Source organism: Stegostoma tigrinum, chromosome 14 (genome assembly GCF_030684315.1).
Source record: "Stegostoma tigrinum isolate sSteTig4 chromosome 14, sSteTig4.hap1, whole genome shotgun sequence".
Lineage (NCBI taxonomy): Eukaryota > Metazoa > Chordata > Chondrichthyes > Orectolobiformes > Stegostomatidae > Stegostoma > Stegostoma tigrinum.
Genome location: NC_081367.1, coordinates 20,590,566 through 20,617,123, shown reverse-complemented (window position 1 = coordinate 20,617,123; position 26,558 = coordinate 20,590,566). Strand labels below are relative to the sequence as shown.

The window sequence follows — 26,558 nt, the reverse complement described above, 5'->3', positions numbered from 1 at the left end:
TTGATGGTCCTCCAGGCGCAGTTGATGTTGGTCTCGGTGTGCGTCCCCGGAAACAGCCCGTAGTGCACGGAGTCCCGCGTCACGGAGCTGCTCGGGACGAACCTCAACAAATACCACTGCATCCCCCTCCAGACCTCCTGCGCATAGGCACACTCCAGAAGGAGGTGATCGACAGTCTCGTCCCCCCGGGAGCCACCTCGAGGGCAGCGTGCGGTGGCGCAGAGATTCCGGGTGTGCCTAAAGGATCTCACTGCAGAGCCCCTCTCACCGCCAGCCAAACAATGTCCTCGTGCTTGTTTGAAAGTTCTGGCGATGAGGCATTCTGCCAAACGACTTTGGCAGACTGCGTGGGGAACCACACGACAGGATCCACCCTCTTCTTTTCCTGAAGGGTCTCGAGGATACTACGTGCTGACCACTGCCTGACGGCCTTGTGGTCAAAGGTGTTTCCTTTCAAAAATTTCTCCACAAAGGACAGGTGGTACGGGACAGTCCAACTACTCGGAGTGTTCCGCGGCAACGAGGCCAGGCCCATCCTTCGCAACACCAGGGACAGGTAGAACCTCATTAAGTAGTCACACTTGGCGTTTGCGTACTGAGGATCTACGCACAGCTTGATGCAGCCGCACACAAAGGTAGCCGTCAGGGCGAGGGTGGCATTCGGTACGCCCTTTCCCCCATTTCCCAGGTCTTTGTACATGGTGTCCCTGCGGACCCAGTCCATCCTCGACCCCCAAATGAAGTGGACGATGGCCCGGGTGACCGCAGCGGCGCAGGTCCAGGGAATACGCCAGGCCTGCGCCACATACAACAGTACCGAAAGCCCCTCGCACCTGACAACCAGGTTCTTACCCGCGATGGAGAGGGACCGGAGCGTCCACCTGCCCAGCTTCTGCTTCAGTTTGGTGATATGCTCCTCCCAAGTCTTAGTGCACGCCCCAGCTCCACCGAACCAAACACCCAGCACCTTCAGGTAGTCTGTCCTGACAGTGAAGGAGATGAAGGAGCAGTCGTCACAGTTCCCGAAGAACATGACCTCGATTTCACCCGTATTGACTTTGGCACCCGAGGCCAGTTCAAACTGGCCGCAGATGTCCAACAGCCTACTCACCGACCGACGATCGGTGCAGAAGACGGCGACGTTGTCCATGTACAGGGAGGTCTTGACCTGTAGGCCTCCGCTGCCTGGGATAGTCACGCCTTTCAGGCTCACGTCCTTCCTGATGGATGCGGCGAAGGGCTCCACACAGCACACGAACAAGGCAGGAGAGAGCGGGCAGCCCTGCCTGACTCCAGATCTGACGGGAAAACTGTCCATTTCCCACCCGTTGATCGAGACTGTGCTAACGATGTTGGCGGAGAGCAGCCAGATCCAACTGCGGATGCCCTCCCCGAACCCCAATTTGGAGAGGACGTCCCTCATGCAAACATGAGAGACCCTGTTGAAGGCCTTCTCCTAGTCCAGGCTGACGAGGCAGGTGTCCACCCGCCTGTCCTGTACGTAGGCGATCGTATCCCTGATGAGCGCGAGGCTCTCAGCGATCTTCCTGCCCGGCACAGCACAGGTTTGGTCAGGGTGAATCACCGACTCCAGGACAGACCTGACCCGGTTGGCTATGACCTTGGCCAGGATTTTGTAGTCCACGTTCAATAGTGAAATGGGACGCCAATTCTTATTTACAAGAGGTAGGGGGAGAGGGAAGAAATTGAGGGTGATGATGCCCTTCCTCATGGACTTGCACATTTCCCCTGCCCGAAACGCAATATCGTACACATCCAGCAGGTCCTGGCCGACCAGGTCCCACAGAGCGGAAGGCAGCTCGACCGGTAAGCCGTCGCTCCCGGGAGATTTATTCCTCTCCGAGGACTTGAGGGCTCTGGTCAGCTTGTCCAGGGATATCGGCCGGTCCAGCCACTCCCTCGTGCCGTTGTCTAAGACCTCCGTGATAGAAGACAGGAACGACTCGGAGGCCGTGCTGTCCGTGGGCTTCGTGTCGTACAGTCCTGCAGAGAAGGATCTGCTGATCCTCAAAATGACGGGCCGAGACGACATCACCGAGCCGTCGTCCTCCTTCAGCCGGCTAAGCACAGAGCTCTCTTTGTGCACCTTCTGAAAGAAGAAAAGCGAGCACGTCTCGTCCTGCACCACGGAGCGGACCCTGGACCGGAAGATTATCCTGGAGGCCTCCGGGGCGAAGAGCGAGGCTTGCTGGCTCCCGCCGATCGCGAAGCTGGACGTGGGTGTACGACATTCCCGTCCGCGCTCATCCTCAGCGTCACCTTGACCTGCCGCTTACTCGTCCAGATGCCAAAGGGGTCCATGATGTCGGTTAGGTCCCCTTCCACCTTCACATCCCTTCCGCGGAAGGTCAGGACATCAACTGCTGGCACATGCGGGTTGTACATATGTACAGTCACCGTATGGCTCCTCTGCACTGGCATCACAAACAGTGGGACAGCGGTCAATACAGAGAGGGGGCCCTCACCTCCTTTCTCCTTGAAAACCTCCAGGAAGCGCTCGCAAAGCTTGGCACTCCTGAAGGTTACATCGTAAAAACCTCCTCCAGGGAAATCCTGCAGGCAGTAAATGTCCACAGCAGCGAACCCACAACAGTCCAACAGGACCCTCTTCACGAAGAAGGTGCGGTCCACAGGTGCACCTTCATCCACCTTCTTCACAGAAACACGGATGGTGTTCCGGACCCCCTGACCTGGGGCACGAGCACTTGCCACAGCCATCGTTGCAGGTTGACTGCTCCCCTGAACCAGCGTTAGGCCGAAGCCAGCATTAAGATCCACCGGCTGCAAGGGTGCACAGCCAACCTGATGTCTTCCTTCCACCTCCAACACAGTGCTCTCCTCCTCTCGGTCCACAGAAGAGTGGGTCTTTATTTTGTTCCAGATGTAAGCTGGTTCACTGAACTTGAAGGTTTGTTCCCAGATGTTTCGTACACCCACCGTCCAGCTTCGCGATCGGCGGGAGCAAGGGCTACCTGACCTACACAGGGCAACCTAAAGTCTGCCATGCCTGTGGTAGGTCAGGTCATGTGGCGGCCGACTGCAAAGCCACCATCTGCAGGAACTGCAGGGAGGAGGGACACCTTGCAAAGGATTGCCCACAAGAGAAAAGCTGCAACCTTTGCGGGGAAGCGGGTCACCTCTATAGGGCATGCCCGCAGCGGGGGACCACCTAAGCCCAGGTCGCCGGCAGGGGAAATGCGGGGCCAGCCCCCCCGGAGGAGAGGAAGGCACCAGGGCCCAGCAACGACCCCACTAATGTGCAGGAGGGCCCAGCACCGCAGGATGGGCCCGAGGCCAGCAAAGCGCCCCCGTAGGCTCCGCTCCCCCCCCGACAACCCGGAGTCGATGGAGGCGGCGACAGGCGACCCAGGGGTGTGGACGACGGTCCGGAAAGCGAGGAGGAAGGGGAGTTGACGGGCCCAGGAACCGCAACCATCAGGCGGGAAGAGGCAGCTACAGGGGGGCTATAAGAGCTCCTCTGACGAGGGGGATTCGGAGAGGGCCCGCCCAAAGCAGAAGTTGAAGATCTCAAGGGAGAAGGAAAGCAGCACCCTACTTCCAGGTGACGGGAGGCGTCCTGAGGCTCCCTCTGACACCCAGTCACACGCTGCTGGGGCCCTGGAGAGCCCCCCGGAACTTCCAGGCGGGAAGGAGGAAACAGCACGTCCCCAGCCTGATAAGGAGCCGGACCCTCCTGCCTCCGCACCCCAGACGGGGGGGATGCGACCCGGAAGGCAGCACGGATGGTTTCCTGAGCCCGGAGAGCATCCAGCAGTTAGCCCGGGCAATGGGCATGAAGGGACAGATGGAGGGGCTGGACCTCGGACTTGGGGAGGGTACTGCGGTCACTGCCCACAATGGGGGTATGAGTTGCGAGCATTAATGTGCGCAGCGTCAAGTCCACCGCAAGATGTGTGTCCACGTTGGCCTACCTGACCACCGTCAAGGCGGACCTCCTGTTTCTGCAGGAGTGCGGGATACCGCACCTCGGCAGGTACGGGAAATGGTCCGGCGCCTGGACCTGTGGGCCTTCGATCTGGTCGGGGGGTAACGACTGCCGCTCCCTCGGGCCTGGCTATTCTGCTGCGGGGGCGCGACTTCACCATCTTTCAAGTTCAGGAGGTGGTGGGGGGGGCGCCTCCTAGTGGCTGACGTCACCTACAGGAACGGTCCCCTGAGGTTGATCAATGTGTACACCCCAGCGGTACAGAATGAGCGGTTGGCCGTCCTGCAGCGGCTTCCACCCCTGCTGGCTACGTCCAGGCCGGTCATCCTAGGCGGAGACTTCAACTGCATCATCGATGCGGATGGAAGATCCGGCGTGGGGACAGCGGGTGGGGGGAGTCAACTGGACATCACGTCCAGATTCCTGATGGGTGCGGTGAAGGACGCCAAACTGCTCGACGTCTTCAGCACCGCTGCAGACGGAGCGCAGCGGAGGTACACCTGGTCGCGGCCAGAGGGGTCTATCCGCTCAAGGATAGACTTCCTGTTAGTGTCACGGGCGTTCTCGGTCAGGTCCACCGGCGTCAAGCCAGTGTTCTTCTCTGACCACTGCCTCCTGCTGGCCGACTGTCACTTACAGGACGACCAGCCGGCCGGCAAGGGGACGTGGAAGCTCAACATGACTCTGTTGACCCCAGAGAATGTCGAGGAGCTTAAGAGGGAGTACACCGGTTGGAGAACCGTGAAACCCCTCTTTGAGTCTCCAGGTGACTGGTGGGAGACGGTGAAGGAGAACATCAAGAGGTTCTTTGTCCTCAAGGGTGTTCAGAAGGCGAGAGAGAGGCGGGGAAAGCTGTCGCAACTCCAGAAAAGGGTGCAGAACCTGCTCCTTCTGCAGATGATGGGGGTCGATGTCACGGAGGACCTCCGCGAGGTGAGGGGCCAGCAAGCCTTGCTCTTCGCCACGAAGGCCTCCAGGATAATCTTCCGGTCCAGGGTCCGCTCCATGGAGCAGGACGAGACGTGCTCGCGTTTCTTCTTTCAGAAGGTGCACAAAGAGAGCTCTGTGCTTAGCCGGCTGAAGGTGGACGACGGCTCGGTGACGTCGTCTCGGACGGTCATTTTGAGGATCAGCAGATCCTTCTATGCCGGACTGTACGACACGAAGCCCACGGACAGCACGGCCTCCGAGTCGTTCCTGTCTTCTATCACGGAGGTCTTAGACAATGGCACGAGGGAGTGGCTGGACCGGCCGATATCCCTGGACAAGCTGACCAGAGCCCTCAGGTCCTTGGAGAGGAATAAATCTCCCGGGAGCGATGGCTTACCGGTCGAGCTGTATTCCACTCTGTGGGACCTGGTCGGCCAGGACCTGCTGGATGTACACGATAGTGCGCTTCGGGCAGGGGAAATGTGCAAGTCCATGAGGAAGGGCATCATCACCCTCATTTACAAGAGGAAGGGGGAGAGGGAAGAAATTAAGAATTGGCGTCCCATTTCACTATTGAACGTGGACTACAAAATCCTGGCCAAGGTCATAGCCAACCGGGTCAGGTCTGTCCTGGAGTCGGTGATTCACCCTGACCAAACCTGTGCTGTGCCGGGCAGGAAGATCGCTGAGAGCCTCGCACTCATCAGGGATACGATCGCCTACGTGCAGATCAGGCGGGTGGACACCTGCCTCGTCAGCCTGGACCAGGAGAAGGCCTTCAACAGGGTCTCTCATGCTTACATGAGGGACGTCCTCTCAAAATTGGGGTTCGGGGAGGGCATCCGCAATTGGATCCGGCTGCTCTACGCCAACATCGTTAGTGCAGTCTGGATCAACGGGTGGGAATCAGACAGTTTTCCTGTTAGATCTGGAGTCAGGCAGGGCTGCCCACTCTCTCCTGCCTTGTTCGTGTGCTGTGTGGAGCCCTTCGCCGCATCCATCAGGAAGGACATGAGCCTGAAGGGTGTGACTATCCCAGGCAGCGGAGGCCTTCAGGTCAAGACCTCCCTGTACATGGACGATGTCGCCATCTTCTGCACCGATCGTCCAGTTTGAACTGGCCTCGGGTGCCAAAGTCAATAGGGGTAAGAGCGAGGTCATGTTCTTCGGGAACTGGGACGACCGCTCCTTCATCCCCTTCACCGTCAGGACAGACTACCTGAAGGTGCTGGGTGTTTGATTTGGTGGAGCTGGGGCATGCACTAAGACTTGGGAGGAGCGTATCACCAAACTGAAGTGGAAGCTGGGCAGGTGGACGCTCTGGTCCCTCTCCATCGCAGAAAGAACCTGGTTGTCAGGTGCAAGGGGCTTTCGGTACTGTTGTATGTGGCGCAGGCCTGGCCTATTCCCTGGACCTGCGCCACTGCGGTCACCCGGGCCATCGTCCACTTCATTTAGGGGTCGAGGATGGACCGGGACCGCAGAGACACCATGTACAAAGACCTGGAAAATGGGGGAAAGGGCGTACCGAACGCCACCCTCGCCCCGACGGCTACTTTTGTGTGCGGCTGCATCAAGCTGTGCGTAGATCCTCAGTACGCAAACGCCAAGTGTGACTACTTAATGAGGTTCTACCTGTCCCCGGTGTTGCGAAGGATGGGCCTGGCCTCGTTGCCGCGGAACGCTCCGAGTAGTTGGACCATCACGTACCACTTGTCCTTCGTGGAGAAATTTTTGAAAGGAAACACCTTTGACCACAAGGCCGTCAGGCAGTGGTCAGCACGTAGTATCCTCGGGACCCTTCGGGAAAAAGAGAGGGTGGATTCCATTGTGTGGTTCCCTACGCAGACTGCCAAAGTCGTTTGGCAGAATGCCTCATCGCCAGAACTTTCAAACAAGCACAAGGACACTGCTTGGCTGGCGGTGAGAGGGGCTCTGCCAGTGAGATCCTTTAGGCACACCCGGAATCTCTGCACCACCGCACGCTGCCCTCGAGGTGGCTGCGGGGGGAACGAGACTGTCGATCACCTCCTTCTGGAGTGTGCCTATGCGCAGGAGGTCTGGAGGGGGATGCAGTGGTATTTGTCGAAGTTCGTCCTGAGCAGCTCCGTGACGCGGGACTCCGTGCTCTGCGGGCTGTTTCCGGGGACCCACACCGAGGCCAACATCAACTGCGCCTGGAGGACCATCAACGCGGTGAAAGACGCTCTTTGGTCTGCCCGCAACTTGCTGGTCTGCCAGTTGAAAGAACTGACCCCAACTGAGTGTTGCAGACTGGCGCACTCCAAGGTCCAGGACTACGTGCTGAGGGACGCGCTAAAGCTTGGGGCAGCCACCGCCAAGGCGCGGTCGGGAAAGACCGCCATATGAAACCCCTTGTCCAGAATAGAAAAAAGGGCCCTATCTGGTAACTGGGCCCAGCTGGCGCCTTCCCCAACAGGTCAGGGGGCCAACTGGGACTGTGCCGGGTGACGACTGCCGGGGTATTTTCTTGGCTTTGTTTTTTTTTCCCTTCTTTGTTTTTTTCGTTTCGTTGGTGTATGTCCCCCCCGGGTAACCCGGAGCGGCTTGCATGACTGGGTAGGTGCGTAAATATGTTTTATTTTTTGTACATCTTACAAATAAAGTATATGTTTTCAAATAAAAAAAAGGTGACGAAACATCTGGGAACAAACCTTCCAGCTCAGCGAGCAAACTCACGTCCAGAAACTCAACCTGAGCTACAAATCTTTTCAAATCTCGCTATAACAACTTGTATTTTATACAGTACTCTCAAGATAGTAAAACATCAAATGTTATTGGGGGTGGGCATTATTAACAATAATTTGTATTAATTCATAAATGGAATTTTTCGGATACATGGTCCAAAAAAAAAAGCAGGGGACTACAGTAGAGCGATATGTTGCCATGTGGCTACAGTGAAATCAAGCAAAATGGGAGCAGTTTTTAAAATTTTGATAATGGGATGTAGGCATCACTGGGTGGATCAGCATCTACTGCCCGGCACCTGTTGTCCTTGAGTAAGTGGTGATGAGCAACTTTCATAAAATGCTGCAGTCCATGTGACGGGCACTACAGAGTTGCTCGGATAAGCGGTCCAGGATTGTGACCCAGTGACAGTGATATAGCTCTAAGAGAGTTGGTGGCTTGAAGCAGTTCATGTGTAAAAAAGCACCAGTACCGCTGGGCGGGGTAGTTTTCTTTCTCCCCTCGTTGTTCATAGGATGTAGGAGTCATTGGCTGGAACAGTATTTATTGCAGCCTCATGGAAGTTAGGAGTCAACCATATTTCTGCAGATCTGGAGTCAGGCATCGGCTATAACAGATAAGAATGTCAGATTCATTCACGAAAGGAAATTAGTGAACCAGATTATCTTTTACAACAATTGACAATGGTTATGTGGATGAGGGTAGGGCAGTTGACGTGGTGTACACGGACTTCAGTAAAGCCTTTGATAAGGTTCCACGTGGCTGGCTATTGGAGAAAATACAGAGGCATGGGATTAAGGGAGATTTAGCAGTTTAGATTTGAAACTGGCTTCTGTTGAAGGAAAATATTCAGCCTCGATTACTAGTGGTGTGCCTCAAGGATCTGTTTTGGGACCACTACTGCTTGTCATTTTTATAAATGACTTGGACGCAGGCATAGGTGGATGGGTTAGTAAGTTTGCAGATGACACTAAAGTCAGTGGAGTAGTGGACAGTGTGGAAGAATGTTGCAGGCTGCAGGGAGACTTGGATAAACTGCAGAATTGGGCTGAAAGATGGCAAATGGTGTTTAATGCAGATAAATGTGAGGTGATTCACTTTGGGAATAATAATAGGAAGGCAGAATACTGGCTCAATCGAAAGATTCTTGGTAGTGTGGATGTGCAGAGGGATCTTGGTGTCCATGTACATAGATCCTTGAAAGCTGCCACCCAGGTTGATAATAAAGTGTGAAGCTGGATGAACACAGCAGGCCAAGCAGCATCTCAGGAGCACAAAAGCTGACGTTTCGGGCCTAGACCCTTCATCAGAGAGGGGGATGGGGTAAGGGTTCTGGAATAAATAGGGAGAGAGGGGGAGGCGGACCGAAGATGGAGAGAAAACAAGATAGGTGGAGAGGAGAGTATAGGTGGGGAGGTAGGGAGGAGATAGGTCAGTCCAGGGAAGATGGACAGGTCAAGGAAGTGGGATGAGGTTAGTAGGTAGGAAATGGAGGTGCGGCTTGGGGTGGGAGGAAGGGATGGGTGAGAGGAAGAACAGGTTAGGGAGGCAAAGACAGGCTGGGCTGGTTTTGGGATGCAGTGGGTGGAGGGGAAGAGCTGGGCTGGTTTTGGGATGCGGTGGGGAAAGGGGAGATTTTGAAGCTGGTGAAGTCCACATTGATACCATAGGGCTGCAGGGTTCCCAAGCGGAATATGAGTTGCTGTTCCTGCAACCTTCGGGTGGCATCATTGTGGCACTGCAGGAGGCAGTGACGTCATCTAAAGAATGGGAGGGGGAGTAGAAATGGTTCATAACTGGGAGGTGCAGTTGTTTATTGCGAACTGAGCTGAGATATTCTGCAAAGCGGTCCCCAAGCCTCCACTTGGTTTCCCCAATACAGAGGAAGCCACACCGGGTGCAATGGATACAGTATACCACATTGGCAGATGTGCAGGTGAACCTCTGCTTAATATGGGAAGTCATCTTGGGGCCTGGGATAGGGGTGAGGGAAGAGGTGTGGGGGCAAGTGTAGCACTTCCTGCGGTTGCAGGGGAAGGTGCCGGGTGTGGTGGGGTTGGAAGGCAGTGTGGAGCGAACAAGGGAGTCACGGAGAGAGTGGTATCTCCGGAAAACAGACAAGGGTGGGGATGGAAAAATGTCTTGGGTGGTGGGGTCGGATTGTAGATGGCAGAGGTTGATAGTGCTGTTAAGAAGGCTTATGGTGTATTTGGTTTTATTGGTAGAGGGATTGAGTTCTGGAGCCATGATGCCATGCTGCAACTATACAAAACGCTAGTGCGGCCTCACTTGGAATATTGTGTACAGTTCTGGTTTCCCCATTACAGGAAGGATGTGGAAGCATTGGAAAAAGGTGCAGAAGAGATTTACCAGGATGTTGCCTGGTCTGGAGTGAAGGCCTTATGAGGAAAGGCTGAGGGACTTGGTGTTCTTCTCTCCAATGAGAACAGACCTAAGAGGGGATTTAATAGGACATGCAAGATGATCAGAGGATTAGATAGGGTGGACAGTGAAAGCATTTTTTTCCTAGGAGGATGACGTCGGCTTGTACAAGGGGGCATAGCTGCAAATTGAGGGGTGATAGATTTAAGACAGATGTCAGAGGCAGGTTCTTTACTCAGAGAGTGGTAAGGGCGTGGAATGCCCTGCCTGCCTGCCAATGTAGTTAACTCAGCCACATTAGGGGCATTTAAACAGTCCTTGGATAAGCATATGGATGATGATGGGATAGTGTAGGGGGAAACAGGCTTAGATTAGTTCACAAGTCGGTGCAACATCGAGGGCCGAAGGGCGTGTTCTGCGCTGTATTGTTCTATGTTCTATGTTATATAGCTGCTGTTAGGATAGCCTTTTATTCCAGGTTTTTACAAAATTCAAATTTCACTAGCTGCCATGATGCAATTTGAACTTATTTCTCCAGGACACCAGCCTGGGGGTCTAGATTATTAATCCAGTGACATTACTACTTTATCACCACATTCCCACAGATCGGCTGTTTTTGAGCTGTAAACACTTGGTAGTTTGCCTATGCTAATATGTCTGTTTTGTTGAGTTTAACCCTCATTTTAGGACTGATCTTTCTAGGGATTAATTAATAGTTGAATACACGAGTGCCAACAGCTATGTGATATTGGCACTTCAAACTGTGACTTGCCAATGTATGAATAATAAGTTAGTTAACATGCTGAATTTGAGAAATATCAATAAATCGGTTTAGAATTGATTAGACAGGATCATTAACAGGAACAGCGGGGCTGCTAGAAGCCAAACCTAATAGAAATATAAAAGAGGACTAACGTGCAGTATATCCAAACTGAAAACAGAACAAGCATTTCCATCACATACTAATTCAGACAATTACCTGCATGAAAAATTTCAAAAGTACTTACTGTATCTCTAAATTAACAACACTTTTGACTTCACTTGCACTGGAACCTGAGTTAATAGAGAGCACGTTGAGTACAACCAGTGAAACAGTCAGTCAATTTCATTCCCAGTTTTATTTTTATTAAAATGATTAGGAACCCTAGGGATAAGGTTCAGATTCATGGAGGGCACAAAACAGGAGCAGGGCACCTGGTGCTGTCTGTACTCTCTGCTCCATTTCCTTTCCCAATCACTTGACTAGTTTGTATCATTGCTAATGTTGAGTTCTATCTCCTCTGATTCAGAAATCATGACTTTTCATTTCATTTTCCCTATGTGCATTTTTAAAGATCGCACAGACGTTCATGATAATTAACTCACAAATATGGCATACTTGTACCCTGTGTGTAATTGCAGTTCACTGTGAAGAATACAGGTTTAAATGTGACAACCAAGTGGGTGCAAATGTGCCACCTGTCAGTATTTCTGTGGCACACAGCCAACAGCATGGATTTAATGCAACGGCAATGACAATTTGCAATTCATAAAAGAGGATACTTGATCACTCTACCATCTGAGTTGCATTGGTGTTGTTAATATTTTAGATGTCTCTGGCACAAGCCTCTTATGAATTTCTATTCTGTCCAGGAAAATCTGATCATTTAAGCTTCTTTAAATGGTCAGTAATAAAAAAAAATGAACAATATTGATTCTCATGACAGCTAATGATATCTTTGTCTGAAAACTGATGTGGAAAGGTACCAAAAACTATGTTATATACCTAATACAGGGCAAAAGCTGATGAGTTAAATCAATTATTGATATCTTATACACCTCAGTAATGGTCAGATCACAGCTGTTTCTACTGAGTAGATTGGTAGACTTCAGAGGTTACTAAGAATTAACTGTTTAGGGAGACTGGAGTTGCAGATAGGTACAGCAAACTATCTTCTCTAAAAGATATGAGTGAATAATAAGTAATTATCTAAGGCTGGCAACATTCTTGGTCATATTTTACACAGTGCTAGCCCATAAATAATTGATGTGTTTAACTTTGCTTCACAAATGAACGATCACTAGATTACTTATAACTACTCATTACCATCCTCTATCCAGGCATAGGACACTGTCAGGTGGCATGACTGGAGAAGACCTAACTTGGGATGTCAGCAGCACTGGCAATGTTAGCGTTTGGTGCTCAGCCCCAAGAGTCCCAAAGAAGTTCTTGGTGAGGCACCTTTTGAACAGCTGTTGTGAATGCGGCGTAGGTCCATCCACGGTACTGTTAAGGAGTGAGTTCCAGGTTTCTGACTCACTGACAGCGAAGGAAAGATGATATAGTTCCAACTCAAGGTGGTGCATTGCTGAAAGAGGAACTTGTTGTTGATGGCATTCCCTACAAAATTCTGGAACAGGTTCAAGACCAGACTGATAACCTTACCGTTAACCTTGTAAAAATTCGAACTTCAGTGAGTTTAGCCAGGCTCATATAAACCACTAACAAAAACAGAAGCTGCTGGAGAAGCTCAGCAGGTCTGGCAGCATCTGTGATGAGAGAGGTTCTGAGGAGGGGTCACTAGATCCAAAACGTTAAGTCTGATTTCTCTTTCTCAGCAATTTCTGTTTTTGTTTTTCGTTCACAGTATCCACAGTTCTTTCATCAAATAAACCACTGCTCGCAGGTTCACAAAATTTCTCCTAATTCTGAACTAGTTAACAACTTCCCTCAGAAGAAATATTGCAATAGGCATTTTTATTCAAGGTGGGAACGGTCACATATTTAAACAGGATTATGAAGAGGTCATCAATCTGCACCCAAAAAGTGTGCTGACCCTGAATTCAGAAAGATTAATATCTGGCGTGCAGGAAAACAGCAGAACAATGGTACCCTCATCTGTACTGATACCCATCATTCTGACAAACGTAAACACATAGCAGGTATCAGGGGAATATAACTGGTCACCTTTCATCTACTCAACAGCTATCTAAATAAATTGGCTTTTTATTTTGTTTTCACGCACTTGTATTCATTACGAAAGAGGCTATAACTGTCAACTGAATCTCCTTGGAATGATAAAAAGTAATTTCAATATTTCATTTTATCTTGTGGTCATTTTAAGTTGAAATGTAGCACAACTCCACTTAAAGTTGCAAGAAAACTGACCTGTTTGATGAAGATGATCTCTAGCAAGTTCGAACATTCGCATGTGCATATTTGTGATAGGGTTGAAGGAGCCGCAGGCAATCAATGCAACTGGAACTCGACTAATCATTTTAGCACAGGCTGGTGTCTGATGCCAAAATTAAAGCTTAAAGGAAGGAAGAAATATAGAAATTGAGCTGGTCAGAATCATGGACAAATATTACCAAGGTACTTAGAGAATCTCTAAGTTGTGTTTTGACTGATATGCACTTGGGCTCGGAATGATAAACAAAATAAGAAGTGGGAATTTGATAGACTCAGAGCAAGGAAGTAAATACCATGTCTATTGAGAAGGCATTACAAAGAAAATTGTATTAGTACATGGGGTACACTGGAATGATCTGAACAGTGGAGATCAGTGCTACAGATGTGAGGGTAACAAGTACTTTTGAATTCTAGAGGAATCAAAGCCTGCATTTAAAGCACTAGAACTCAAGCAGTTCACTGACTAATGCAGTAGAGTAAAAACTTTGTGAATAATGTCAAACCAGTGATCCAATAGTTTCTCATGCACGTGTGACAGTGCTGCTTTCTACTGCCCTTTGCGAACATCAAAGCACTTACCCTCACCCCCCATCTTAGAACACGAAACTCCATAGCTCCATGTGCTTTTTGAGATGCATATATGTGAACCATGCTCAGATTCAAACTTAAAATCATAGAATCCCCACAGTGTGGAAACGTGCCCTTCGGCCCAACAAGTCCACAATGCCCCTCACAGCATCCCACCCAGGCCCATCCTCCTGTAACCCACCTAATCTACACATCCCTGCACACTATGGGCAATTTAGCACAGCCAATCGACCTAGCCTGCGCATCTTTGGACTGAGGGAGGAAACAAGAGCACACAGAGGGAACCCACGCAGACACGGGCAGAACGTGCAAACTCCACACAGACAGTCGCCCGAGGGTGGAATCAAACCCAGATCCCTGGTGCTGTGAGGCAGCAGTGCTAACCACCGTGCCACCTGAGTAATACTGGAATGAAAATCTCTGCCTCTCATTGCTCAAACAACGGTATTAACAGTGCTTTCAATGAATAAAGGGAAAATGAGTCCAAAACTCTCTGGAATAGCAGCATTTTCTCAAGTTTCAATAATCGTTGGCATTGAAATTATGCTGTTGAAAAGCATTCAAACATTTGATGGTTTCATCAAAAAAGCTCTCTCTGTTATCTTAACAAATGTCAAATCAGTTTAAAATAAATGGGCTTCCTAAAATAGTGCAGCAACGAATTTCAAACCAATATGTGCTATCATCCTACAAGATTCTTTGAAAGCCCTATTTTTCTTCTAACCATTATTTTTGTCTGATACTGTAATAATACCAAATTGAAGCCAGAAATTACTGAACTAGATAGCTCGTTTGCTACAGTATAGAACTGCATTCTAACTGAAGGAGTCAAGACAACATCCCAGCTATATTGCTGAAAATCTGCACTCCAAAATTAGCTGTGGCTGTACTGAGCTGTACTGGTAAAAGTACACAAAGCACCTACCCAATAATGGTGAAATTACCCAGATATGTCCTGTCCACAAATTAGAAGACTGTTACTACTCCAGCAATTCTATTTTCAAGGATCAGCAGAGTGATGCAAGGTGTCATTGACAATACCATCAAACAGCAATTGCTCTTCGATAATGGGCTCATTGATGCTCAGTTCAGGTTCTGTCAGGGACACACAGCTCTAACATCATTACAGCTTCAGTGCAAACATAGAAGAAAATGTAGCCAAACTCAATAAGTGAAGCAAGGGTTAGAGACAATGGGAACTGCAGATGCTGGAGAATCCGAGATAACAAAGTTTGGAGCTGGATAAACACAGCAGGCCAAGCAACATCTTAGGAGCACAAAAGCTGACGTTTCGGGTCTAGACCCTTCATCATGACTGCCCTTGACAGGAAAGTATCATTTGATTGGGCGTGGCTTCAAGAAGTGTTAGTAAAATAGAAGTCAGTCGGAATCGGGCGGTGAAGGAAACTCTCCAATGGCTGGAATCGCACTGAGCATATAACAAGGCGTCGTTGTCAGAAGTCAATTATATCAGTCCCAGGATATCATTTCAGGAATTCCTCAGCTGCTTCATCAATTACCTTCTCTTGTGAAGGGAAGCTCAGCTAGCACACAAGGAAGACTTATGCTGGTAGATTTAGAGGAAAAAATGAGAGGCTTGAATGGAGCACAAATATTGGCACAGACTGATTGGGTGAGTGGCACATTTCTGTAGCGTATGTTGGAGGCTGGTTGGTGATGCAGAATGACAGTAACAGAATGGTACATTTCCCACACCGGCTGAGGTTGGCATGAAAGTCATCCTTTCTCAAACCCACCCGAGTGTGATGGCACTCAAATTAAACCACCACTAGGTGTCTCTCTCCCTCTAACAAGTGAGCAGCCATGTTACGACAGTGACTTTATTTTGTGCTACCCGATGAAATGTAATGCTCCTTCTAAAAGGTTATAATTGTGAATCCTGGCAGGTGTATCCACAGTGCTCAATAACAAATGCAATTCCTCACCTACTGTAGCTATTCATGCCCACATGCAGCAAGAGCTGTGCAAAATTCAGGCTTCAGCAGACAAGTTCAAGTACTAAAGTAAAATACTGTGTACGCTGGAAATCTGAACTACAAAACACCCTGTAACAGTAATTCAATTCGCCAACAGGCAATGAACATTTCCAACAAGAAAGAATTTGGCTATTTCCCCATGACATTCATAATAATGCCATCACCAAAACTCCAACTGCAAAACATTCTGCAGATTATCATTGATCAGAAACACAACTGAACCTGCACCTCCTGTGGAGTAGTGGTCACGTCCCTATCTCTGAGCCAGGAGGCCTGGGATTATGTGCCACCTGCTCCAGAATGAGTCATAACACTCCTGAACGGGTTGGTTAGGAAATAAAATCTGGAAATACTGTTGTTGCAATGGTAAGTGAGATGCATGGAATTCGGAGGTGGGGTGGGGGGGGGGTTTCCAACTCACGTCCAAACTCCCCAAAACCCATGCAGCTGTGATGAAATACTCTCCACTGTCCTGAATCTGTGCACCAACATCAACACTCAAATGTCATCTCAAACAAAGCAGCCTGCTTGTTCGGCACCCCATTCATCACTGTCAACAATCTCTCCTTCAACCACCAACACACAGCGGCAGCGGTGTGCACCATCTACAGATCAGCGGTTCTTCTCTCTCTGCACCTTCCAAACCCACAACCTCTGCCTCCCAGAAGGATAATGGTGGCAGATGCTTGGAAACACCGCCACCTGCAGGTTACCATGCTCCAAGGCATGTCCCTTGACTATAAATGAATCAAAATTCTGGAAATCACTTTCTAACAACATTGTGGATGTACCTCAACACTATCATCGTCTGGGGTCCCTCTTGAATGAGAATGACTCTCTTCAACTCTCAGCATGAATCTGTAGGTGGCTGTACAGACCAATACAGCTTCTACAACTGTTATATATGGGGCAGACGAGGGCCATGGGAAGCGGTGGGTAGGGTATTAGAGTGGCACTGCGCTCCTTTATGCTGTTTTCACTGGCTTTCATTTTTTTTCCCCAACAGCAAGTCTCAAGGTGCTTGATGCCTTCCCAAAGGTTCCTCCGTCGCTTCCGATGGTCTTTGGCCAGTGACTCCCAGGTGTTTGTGGGAATGTTGCACTTCCCCAGTGAAGTCTTGATGGTAATCACTTAAGTGTTTCCCCTGTCCACCTGCAGCTCGCCTGCTCTTTCGGAGCTGAGAGTACAGCACCTGCTTGGGGAGTCTCATGTCAGTCATGTGGACGACATTCCCAGCCATCGTAGCTGAACAAAGGTGGTCAGTGCCTCCACACTAGGGATGTTGGCCTGATCAAGGACGCTGGTGTTGGTGTGTCTTTCTCCCCAGTGGATTCATAGCATAGTGTGCAGGCAGCATTAGTGGTACTGCTCCGGCTCCTTGAGGTGTCTGCTGTAGACAATCTGCCTCTCAGACGCACATCGGAGGGTGGGAACCACCATAGCTCTGTAATCCACAATCTTGGTATTGGATCTGATGACGTTGTCCTTGAACACCCTTTCCTCAGGTGGCCAAAGGCTGCACTAGCACACTGGAGGCAATGCTGGATCTCTTCATCAATAAGTGCTTTCATCAACAGGGCACTTCTCAGGTATTGGAAAGAGTCAACGTTCTCCAAGGCCTCCCTGTGAGCCTTGATGATTGGGGGTTTGCTCTGCAATGCTAGGCTAGGTTGGTAGAGGATCTTCATCTTGTGGGATGTTCGGGCTGAGGTTCACACTCTCATATGCCTCCATAAAAGGTGCTGTCGACGGTCTGAAGTTCATCCTCCGAGTTTGCACATACGCAAGGCTCATCCATGTGCTGCAGTTCAATGACGCTGGTTGGGATGACTTTGGTTTTGGTTTGAAGGTGGTGGGGGTTGAATAATTTCCCGCTGGTTCTGTAAGTTAGCTCCACTCCAGCGGGAAGCTTGTTGGCAGTGATGGAAAGCATTGCAGCGAAGCAGATCAAGAACACTGTGGAGACGATGATGACACAGCCCTGCGAGACAGCGGTCTGAACATGGTATGTGTTGGTATTGGATCTGTTTGTCATTACCACGACTTCCATGTCATTGCGAATCAGGCGAAGGGTGGTGACAAACTTTATGGTGCAACCAAAGCGGAGAAGTACGCCCCATAATACGTCCCGATTTTTGGTGTCAAAGGCCTTTTTAAGATCGAAAGCGACCATGTAGGTTCTTTTCTCTGCATCTTTCCTTCAGCTGTCACACGGTGAAAATTGTGTCTGTTGTCTCCCTCCATGGCTAGAAGCCACACTGCAACTTCAGGAGGAGTTCCTCAAACACAGGAAGGCTGTAGTTGAGGAGGACCTTGGTGATAACTTTTCCAAACCATCGACAGCAAGGAGATATCCCCTGTACAGACCACAGTCAGGCTTCTTCACTTTTGTGAAAATGCTCACAACCACGGCATCTCGGAGCTCTTCCCAGATGCTCTCCTCCTTCCAGATAAGGCAGGCAAGTGTGTCTAGCTGTAGCAGGAGCTCATTGCCTCCACACTTCAGCGTCTCGGTGGGGATACCATCTGCTCCAGCAGCCTTCTTGTGCTCAAGCTCGCAAATGGTCATCTCTACTTCGTGCAAGGCTGGAGTGTTGCTTAGCATGTTGACACTATTCTGGTGGACAATTAAAAATCCCAGCAGACTATTTGTAACAAAGCACGTGTCAATGTCAACATCATTCCCTCAGTCAAATATTAACCGAATGACCAATCTCACTTCTACTGGCAAAACTGTGTAAAACTGGCTGCTTAACAGATACTGTAAATATATTTAATTGAAAGTAAACTGCTTTGAGATATGAAACATATGCGACATGCGCCTGTCTTTTGCTTTTTTAAAATCTAGTTTATGCATGCAATCTCAGGCTAACCTCTCCCACCACTTAAACACATGATTTGGCTTTTCCTGAAAATAATGCATTCTTACGCCTTTCCAATTTTGCTTCTCTCCTATTTTGAAGGGATAATGAATGTACACAAAAAGCAATCGAAAAAGGTTAATGAAACATTAGCCCTTATCTCAAGGAGATTGTCAGAAAATAGGGAAGTTATGTTTGCATTTCTGCTTATTAAATTGTCCCTCACCACCACTGCTGTTTGACTTCTTTGTTCTTAGTCCTTTTCCCTTACTGTGAACTGCTTATCTGAAAGGAAGCTTCGTCTCATTCTTCGGGCCTAAACTGCTCCAGTTTCAATAAACGGTTTTTCCCGTACTTCCGGCTTCAACTCAAAAAGGCGACTTTTGTATTTCGGCAACAGCACGTCATGTGGCGGCCTGCCGATCCCACCCAAAATAAATGCAGCAACACCTCTAACCTTCCAGCGACCCTGAGACTGCTTTCCCCTTTCACGTTAGTGGTAATCAGTCTGCGGTAGGTGCATGCAGTTATATACAGTGAAGGTTCGCGTCTTTGCACAGACGCCTGCTCTAGCGGAAGGTGCATAGGGAGACTCAGGAGCTGCTCTGCTGTAAGCCCTGCTTGTGAGACATGAAGGAACAGCCGGGGGGAGGGAGAGAGAGAGAGAGAGAAGGGAATTAGACAAACTCACCTTCGTCCCAGTCCATTCCTTTCCCTCGCCCTCTGCTGGCTGATTCTCCAGAGGTGCCCAGAACGGAATAAGAGAAGGGACGAAACACACAGGGCCGTATGCAAAAACAAAGTCACAACAACAGGTACTTTGCACAACCAGATCAACTGACAGCACATTCTTACACCAGCCCAGCTACATGTTAAACTAAAGAACTCCGGAGACTGGAAATTGGAAACAAACACACAGAATGGTGAAAAACTCCAGCAGCATCTGGAAAGAAAGAGAGAAAGACAGGTTAACTTACTTTGTCTCTCCACAGGTCTAGGCCGGAAAAAACGTCAGCTTTCCTGCCCCTCTGATGCTGCTTGGCCTGCTGTGTTCATCCAGCTCCACAACTTGTTATCTCAGATTCTCTAGGATCCGCAGTTCCCACGATCTCTGTTGAATTATACAGATGGGGAGGGGATCTTCAGTTACACAGAAGATTTATTACTGGTTGAATGGGAAGAAGTCGAAAAGTATAAATTACTGCGGGTATTAGGGTGTGAGTGAGGGAAGGAAATGTGGGTTGGGGGTGTGAAGGAGGGGGAGAGAATGTGAACGAGGTTGGGATGTATCAGTGAAGTGTTGGGGAATGAGGGGGTGGGGAAGGTGGGGGGAATGAGGGGGTGGGGAAGGTGGGGGGAATGAGGGGGTGGGGAAGGTGGAGGTGATGGTGGGGAAAGAGGGTGTGTGGAAGGTGGAGGTGATGGGGAATGAGGGGGTGGGGATGGTGGGGAATGAGGGGGTGGGGATGGTGGGGAATGAGGGGGTGGGGATGGTGGGGAATGAGGGGGTGGGGATGGTGGGGAATGAGGGGGTGGGGAAGGTGGAGGTGATGGTGGGGAAAGAGGGGGTGGGGATGGTGGGGAAAGAGGGGGTGGGGATGGTGGGGAAAGAGGGGGTGGGGAAGGTGGAGGTGATGGTGGGGAATGAGGGGGTGGGGAATGAGGGGGTGGGGAATGAGGGGGTGGGGAAGGTGGGGGTGGGGAAGGTGGGGGTGGGGAATGAGGGGGTGGGGAAGGTGGGGGTGGGGAAGGTGGGGGTGGGGAAGGTGGGGGTGGGGAATGAGGGGGTGGGGAAGGTGGGGGTGATGGTGGGAAATGAGGGGGTGGGGAAGGTGGAGGTGATGGTGGGGATTGAGGGTGTGTGGATGGTGGAGGTGATGGTGGGGAATGAGGGGATGGGGAAGGTGGAGGTGATGGTGGGGAATGAGGAGATGGGGAATGTGGAGGTGATGGTGGGGAAGGTAGAGGTGATGGTGGAGAATGTGGGGATGGGGAAGATGGAGGTGATGGTGGGGAATGAGGGGGTGGGGAAGGTGGAGGTAATGGTGGGGAATGAGGGGGTGGGGAAGGTGGAGGTGATGGTGGGGAAGGTGGAGGTGATGGTGGGGAATGAGGGGGTGGGGAAGGTGGAGGTGATGGTGGGGAATGAGGGGGCGGGGAAGGTGGAGGTGATGGGGAATGAGGGAGTGGGGAAGGTGGAGGTGATGGTGATGAATGAGGGGGTCGCAATTTGGAGGTGATGGTAGGGAATGACGGGGTGGGGAATGTAGAGGTGATGGTGGGGAATGAGGGTGTGTGGAAGGTGGAGGTGATGGTGGGAAATGAGGGAGTGGGGAAGGTGGTGGTGATGGTGGGGAATGAGGGGTGGGGAAGGTGGAGGTGATGGTGGGGAATGAGGGAGTGGGGAAGGTGGAGGTGATGGTAGGGAATGACGGGGTGGGGAATGTGGAGGTGATGATGGGAAATGAGGGAGTGGGGAAGGTGGAGGTGATGGTGGGAAATGAGGGGGTGGGGAAGGTGGAGGTGATGGTGGGGAAGGTGGAGGTGATGGTGGGGAAAGAGGGGGTGGGGATGGTGGAGAAAGAGGGGGTGTGGATGGTGGGGAAAGAGGGGGTGGGGATGGTGGGGAAAGAGGGGGTGGGGATGGTGGGGAAAGAGGGGGTGGGGATGGTGGGGAAAGAGGGGGTGGGGATGGTGGGGAAAGAGGGGGTGGGGATGGTGGGGAAAGAGGGGGTGGGGAAGGTGGAGGTGATGGTGATGAATGAGGGGATCGCAATTTGGAGGTGATGGTAGGGAATGACGGGGTGGGGAATGTAGAGGTGATGGTGGGGAATGAGGGTGTGTGGAAGGTGGAGGTGATGGTGGGGAATGAGGGGGTGGAAAAGGTGGAGGTGATGGTGGGGAAAGAGGGGGTGGGGAAGGTGGAGGTGATGGTGGGGAAAGAGGGGGTGGGGAAGGTGGAGGTGATGGTGGGGAAAGAGGGGGTGGGGAAGGTGGAGGTGATGGTGGGGAATGAGGGGGTGGGGAAGGTGGAGGTGATGGTGGGAAATGAGGGAGTGGGGAAGGTGGAGGTGATGGTGGGAAATGAGGGGGTGGGGAAGGTGGAGGTGATGGTGGGGATTGAGGGAGTGGGGAAGGTGAAGGTGATGGTGGGGAATGAGGGGGTGGGGAAGGTGGAGGTGATGGTGGGAAATGAGGGGGTGGGGAAGGTGGAGGTGATGGTGGGGAATGTGGAGGTGATGGTGATGAATGACAGTGTGAGGACGTTGGAGGTGATGGTGGTGAATGAGGGTGAAGGTTGGGATGGGGACGTGGTGAATGTACGGGAAGGGGTGAATGCTGGGACAAGGAAATGACTTCAGGGTTGGGGCGGGGTGGTGAATGCAGGGGAGGGGCTGGCGTTCAATGCAGGCATGTGAAAGGGGGTGAATGACGGGGATGCAGAAGGGCGTGAATGAGGCTGAATGAAGGGGTGGGAAGGGAAAGGGATGAGTGAGGGGTAAGATGGAAGTGAATGTGAGAGACGGGATGGAGGTGATTGAGGGGTTGGGGATGAAGGTGATTGAAGAGGTGGGGCGTGGAGTGAATGAGGGGGATGTGATTGGGTAAGAGGGGCAGGGAATGGGGTGAATGAGGGGATGAAGAAGAGTATGATTGAGGGCTGGGAATGGGGGTGAATGAACGGGTGGGCAATGGGACGAATGAGGTTGAATGAGAGGGTGGAGAAGAGGGTGAATGGGGGGTGGGTAAGAGGGTGAATGAGGATGTATGAGGAGTTGGCATAAGTGGTGAATGATGGTGCATGATGTGTTGGGTAAGGGGTTGAATGAGGGGTGGGTAAAGGGTTGAATATTGGCCTGGGTGAGGGGGTGGGGATGAGGGTGATAGGAGGGGAATGAGGCAAATGAGGTGGTGGGGAGGAGGGCGAAAATGGGTGAATGAGGGTCAATGAGGGGGTGGGGAAGGGCTGAACGAGGGTGTGTGAATGAGGAGGTGGGGATACTGTAAATGAGTGGGAGGGGAGGGGATCGCTGTCAATGCAGGTGAATGGACAGTGTTGTTTGTCGGGGAGGGGATTGGGGTGAACCCAGGTGTGGTATGGAAGAGAATGGAGGTTGGGGAAGGGAGTGAATGAGAAGGAGGTGTTGGGGTGAGCAAGGGGGTAGTGATGGGGTTGAATGTGGATGGGGGTGGGGGTGAATACAGCGGAGAGAATATGGGTGATTGCAGGGCAGGGAAAGGGGTGAATGCGGGAGAGGATATGGTGGTGAATGAGGGGGTGGTGTGGGGGTAATGAGGATGAATGCGGAGGGGAAGAAGAGGGTGAATGAGGGTATTGGGATGGAACTAAATGTGTGGGAAGGGATGGGGTGAATGGAGGGGAATGGGGATGAATGAGGGAGAGGAGATGCGGTGAATGAGGGAATGAGGATGGGGCGAATGAGTGGGGAGGGGATGAATGCGGGAGAGTGAAGGGGGTGAATGAGGGGCTGGGGATGGGGATGAATGCCCAGGAGGGGATGGGGGTGGAGAGTGGTGAGGTTGGGAAAAGGGGCGAATATGGGATTGAATGAAGGGGATGGTGGGATTGGGTTGGGTGCTGTGGAAGGGTAGCATGAAGGCGGAGGTGGGGCGTTTAAGTGATGGGAGCTAGAGGAGTGTGAATGGAGGGTAGTGGGTGGATTCAGCTTTGACAGTCACTGAAGTTCACTTCCAATTCCAGGATGTAAAATTTGAGCACAGAAATCCTGAAGCTGTGGTCCATCACTCAGAATATTCAAATCCCTTTCTGTGGTTTAATGTCTACTTAAGTGCTTCTTCCTGCTGATACTGATATCTGCCCCTTGCTGGGAAAAGTGAGCTTACATGTAGGATCCTGAGGCCTGTGATTCAGTGCCATTTTCAGGCCTTGGCTCATCAGCAGGCAACATTTCCCCAGTGACACTGCTGTTCAATACACCATCCAGTCTCTACTTGATTGGCAGCTCTTTCCAACCTCGCAGAGTCTTTGATCCCAGGCCAGACGTTCTGCTGCCAATTAAATGCCTGATAAGCATCATTAGTACTGAGCTTCCACATTCCCACACACCTGTTTTAATTACATCATTCCCCAACATTACACCCCTGGATCTGCCAGCGTTACTGATTTGTCACACGAGCCATCGTTATGCACAGCACCCCCCCCCCCCCCCCACCCCCGCCACCATTGAAGCCAGGGCAGTTGTGCTATCAATGAGACCCCTCCCACAATAACATGTTTTCACATGCACTCTCACTTTCCTCGCTCATTGGGGAATTGTTGTCACCCCCACATCTCAGCGTGCTGCGACCAAGTCCTAAACTTTACTTTGCCAGGCTTGCCACCACAGCAGTGGCTCAAATAACTCTCCTTGACTTGGATTGTGTTGACCCTTATTGTGGTGCACCCCCTTTACTGACCTAAATGGACAGCTCTGAGCCATGGGTGACCGGACTTCTTACTGATAGCCATGTAGCTCCCTGACCTGATGTACTCCAATCACTGCACTGGACCTGCAGGACTGACCATGGCCTGCTGTAGTGATAAGGACCCCTGACCTTCACCTTGACCCTGACCCTGACCACTCTCAATGGCATACTGACTGTGTCCAGGCTACTGGATTGATATTGCAAGCTCCGTTGACTGACTGTACTGGGCCCCCTCACGGAATGCTATCTCCCTTGATCTGAATGAGCATGACTCCCTCTAGACTTTGAGACTTGGCTGCTGGAATGATGACCATGCACTGTTTTTGCTGTGTAGGCCATTGGCACATGGTGCAGGTGTGAGGCGTAATGTGGCTCAGGCCTCGAAGTAATGCAAAGTGAGTGAGCACTAACAGAGTGAGTGAGGAGACCTGAGATGCATCCTGGTGAAATCCATGAAGATCATTGAAAATCATGGAATGCCTACAGTGTGGAAACAGGCCCTTCGGCCCAATAAATCACACTGACCCTCAGAGCATCCCTCCCAGACCCAATACCCACCTAATCTACATATCCCTGGGCAGTATGGGCAATTTTGCATGGCCAATCCATGTAACATGCATATCTTTGGACTGTGGGAGGAAACTGAAGCACCCAGAGGAAACCCACGCAGACACAGTGAGAACGTGCAAACTCCACGCAGTCACCTAAAGATGGAATTGAACCTGGGTTCCTGGCGCTGTGAGGCAGCAGTGCTAACCACTGTGCCATCCCAAAGTTTAGTTTAGTAGGTAATGTTTAGTTAGGATTAGGGTCTCTAGTACGTAAAGTGTCCTGGCAGCAACATTGTCGTGATAGCTGCTTGTGCACCTGAAATGCAGCATTGAAGTGCAGAACTGTATAGTAAGTGATGTGCCATCTTGGTGTGATAAGGCTGGTACATGTCCAATGTAGGGAGTGGCAAAGAGGCCTAGTGCCAAAGGATCATGCCCTGAGCCAAATACATGCAAATGGTTACAAATTAACCTCTCTGCTGACTACCAAGATTCTCATTTCCTCACTCAAAACCTAGCTGGATTTGCAGACCTTTTTTTACTCTCAATGTCAAGTATCTAATTTTGGCCAATGTCTCCCTACTTTTCCAACTGACTCATCGGTGTCCGTGTCATTCAGACCCTAGGAAGAATCTGCTCTTTGTTACCAACTATCTATGAATGCCCTTAATTTTCTAATTGAATGCCGCTTATTTCTAACGCACAGCGACAATTCCTCGCCACACTTACATTTCCAGTTTATAATGTTGAATTGTTGTGGATTTGCCCTTTATGGTTCCGGTTATCTTTCTCCCGAGGTCATTGTCTTGATGTATAAATAACAAGAACTTAGCTGTACCTAACCCTTTTGGGTGCCTCTTCCTACCTTTCTGTAATGTATACAGCTTGGGTCTAAATGGGCAGTTCAGCATCCCATGGCCTTGCATGATTTTATATTATCCAAGCAGAGAATCCTGCATAACCACAATCTCTCTGTGACCTATAAATGGTGTTCAAGCTGTTTCCTCTGGTATTCTAGCTGCCTTTTCTATCAGGATCTTAATGCCTTCTGTGGTGTTGAACAGAACCTGAAGTTGATTCGTGACTGGGATCTCATGAATATATTTTCAAACATCCTTACAAACCTTGACTTTTTTTTAGATTACAAAAGATAACATGTCCAATATCACCAGTGCCAAGTTGCTCCTCAACAAAGAAAATGATCTGTCCTTGTATATATCAGTTTCCAGCCACTCTCAACATTCATTCTCAAGGTTTAATGTTTGTTTTCCATTTTACGGGCCCAGAATTGATAGTTACCAAGGTTAAATAGCCTAGTTACCCTTCAAAGTCAAAAGCCTTCTTTGCCTTAGTAAGTTCAAGTATATGCTCTCTAATGCTATAACACTGTTTTAAGATCCTACTGCAACATTAAATTCGTTTTATCTTCTGGCAAAACCTTCCTAAGGCTCGGAGATGCATTGGAGAAGGAGGATATTAATTGGGACAAAGAATTCAGGCCTTTGCTTACCTGTGAGTCAGTGAAGCAGCAGAACAGGAAAGTATAAACTGAGACCAGGCTCAAGGCTTTCACTTACTTGCAAATTACCTGTCTCTCTTTTTCTCTCTCGCCCTCCCTCATACATGCAGGCAGCAGCTGGGAATCAGCGCGCACCTAGTTTTGAAAGACTCACAGTTATGTGACAACAAAGTCATGAGCTAGTGTTTGTAATTCAGCTGGAATCATTGAAGTCAGTGAACAATTTTACTTTCTATTCTCCAATTTAAAATAGACTGTCTGAAAGTAAGCTTAGGTAATGGCAGGATAGCTGGGCTTTGTGAAATGCCTATCCTGTTCCTGCAAGGAGCTATGGACATTTCACATGCTGAGGCAATCACGTGGGGAGTTTCTCCAGCTTCAAAAACTTATGGTCTTGGAGCAAAGTTCCTGTAGGCTGTCTGGCACATGGCAAT

At 50.3% G+C, this 26,558-nt stretch overlaps 1 protein-coding gene across 10 annotated transcripts in view; it reads right to left on the bottom strand.

Moving 5' to 3' along the window:
* LOC125457503 (nicotinamide/nicotinic acid mononucleotide adenylyltransferase 3) overlaps positions 1-19,552 on the bottom strand; it is a 78,721-nt gene extending 59,169 nt beyond the window's left edge. For 3 of the 10 annotated variants that reach the window (XR_009446648.1, XR_007248652.2, XM_048541773.2), the window contains exons 1-2: positions 19,298-19,552; positions 13,137-13,281 (exon numbers count right to left, since the gene is read on the bottom strand). Coding sequence is in view for 7 of the 10 variants with exons in the window: in XM_048541773.2 (XP_048397730.1) it covers positions 13,137-13,245 (109 nt within the window). In the remaining 3 variants the exon portion in view is untranslated. The other 7 variants (XM_048541779.2, XM_048541780.2, XM_059651040.1 and 4 more) reach the window with 6 other exon arrangements.
* Between the last annotated feature and the right edge of the window lie 7,006 nt (positions 19,553-26,558).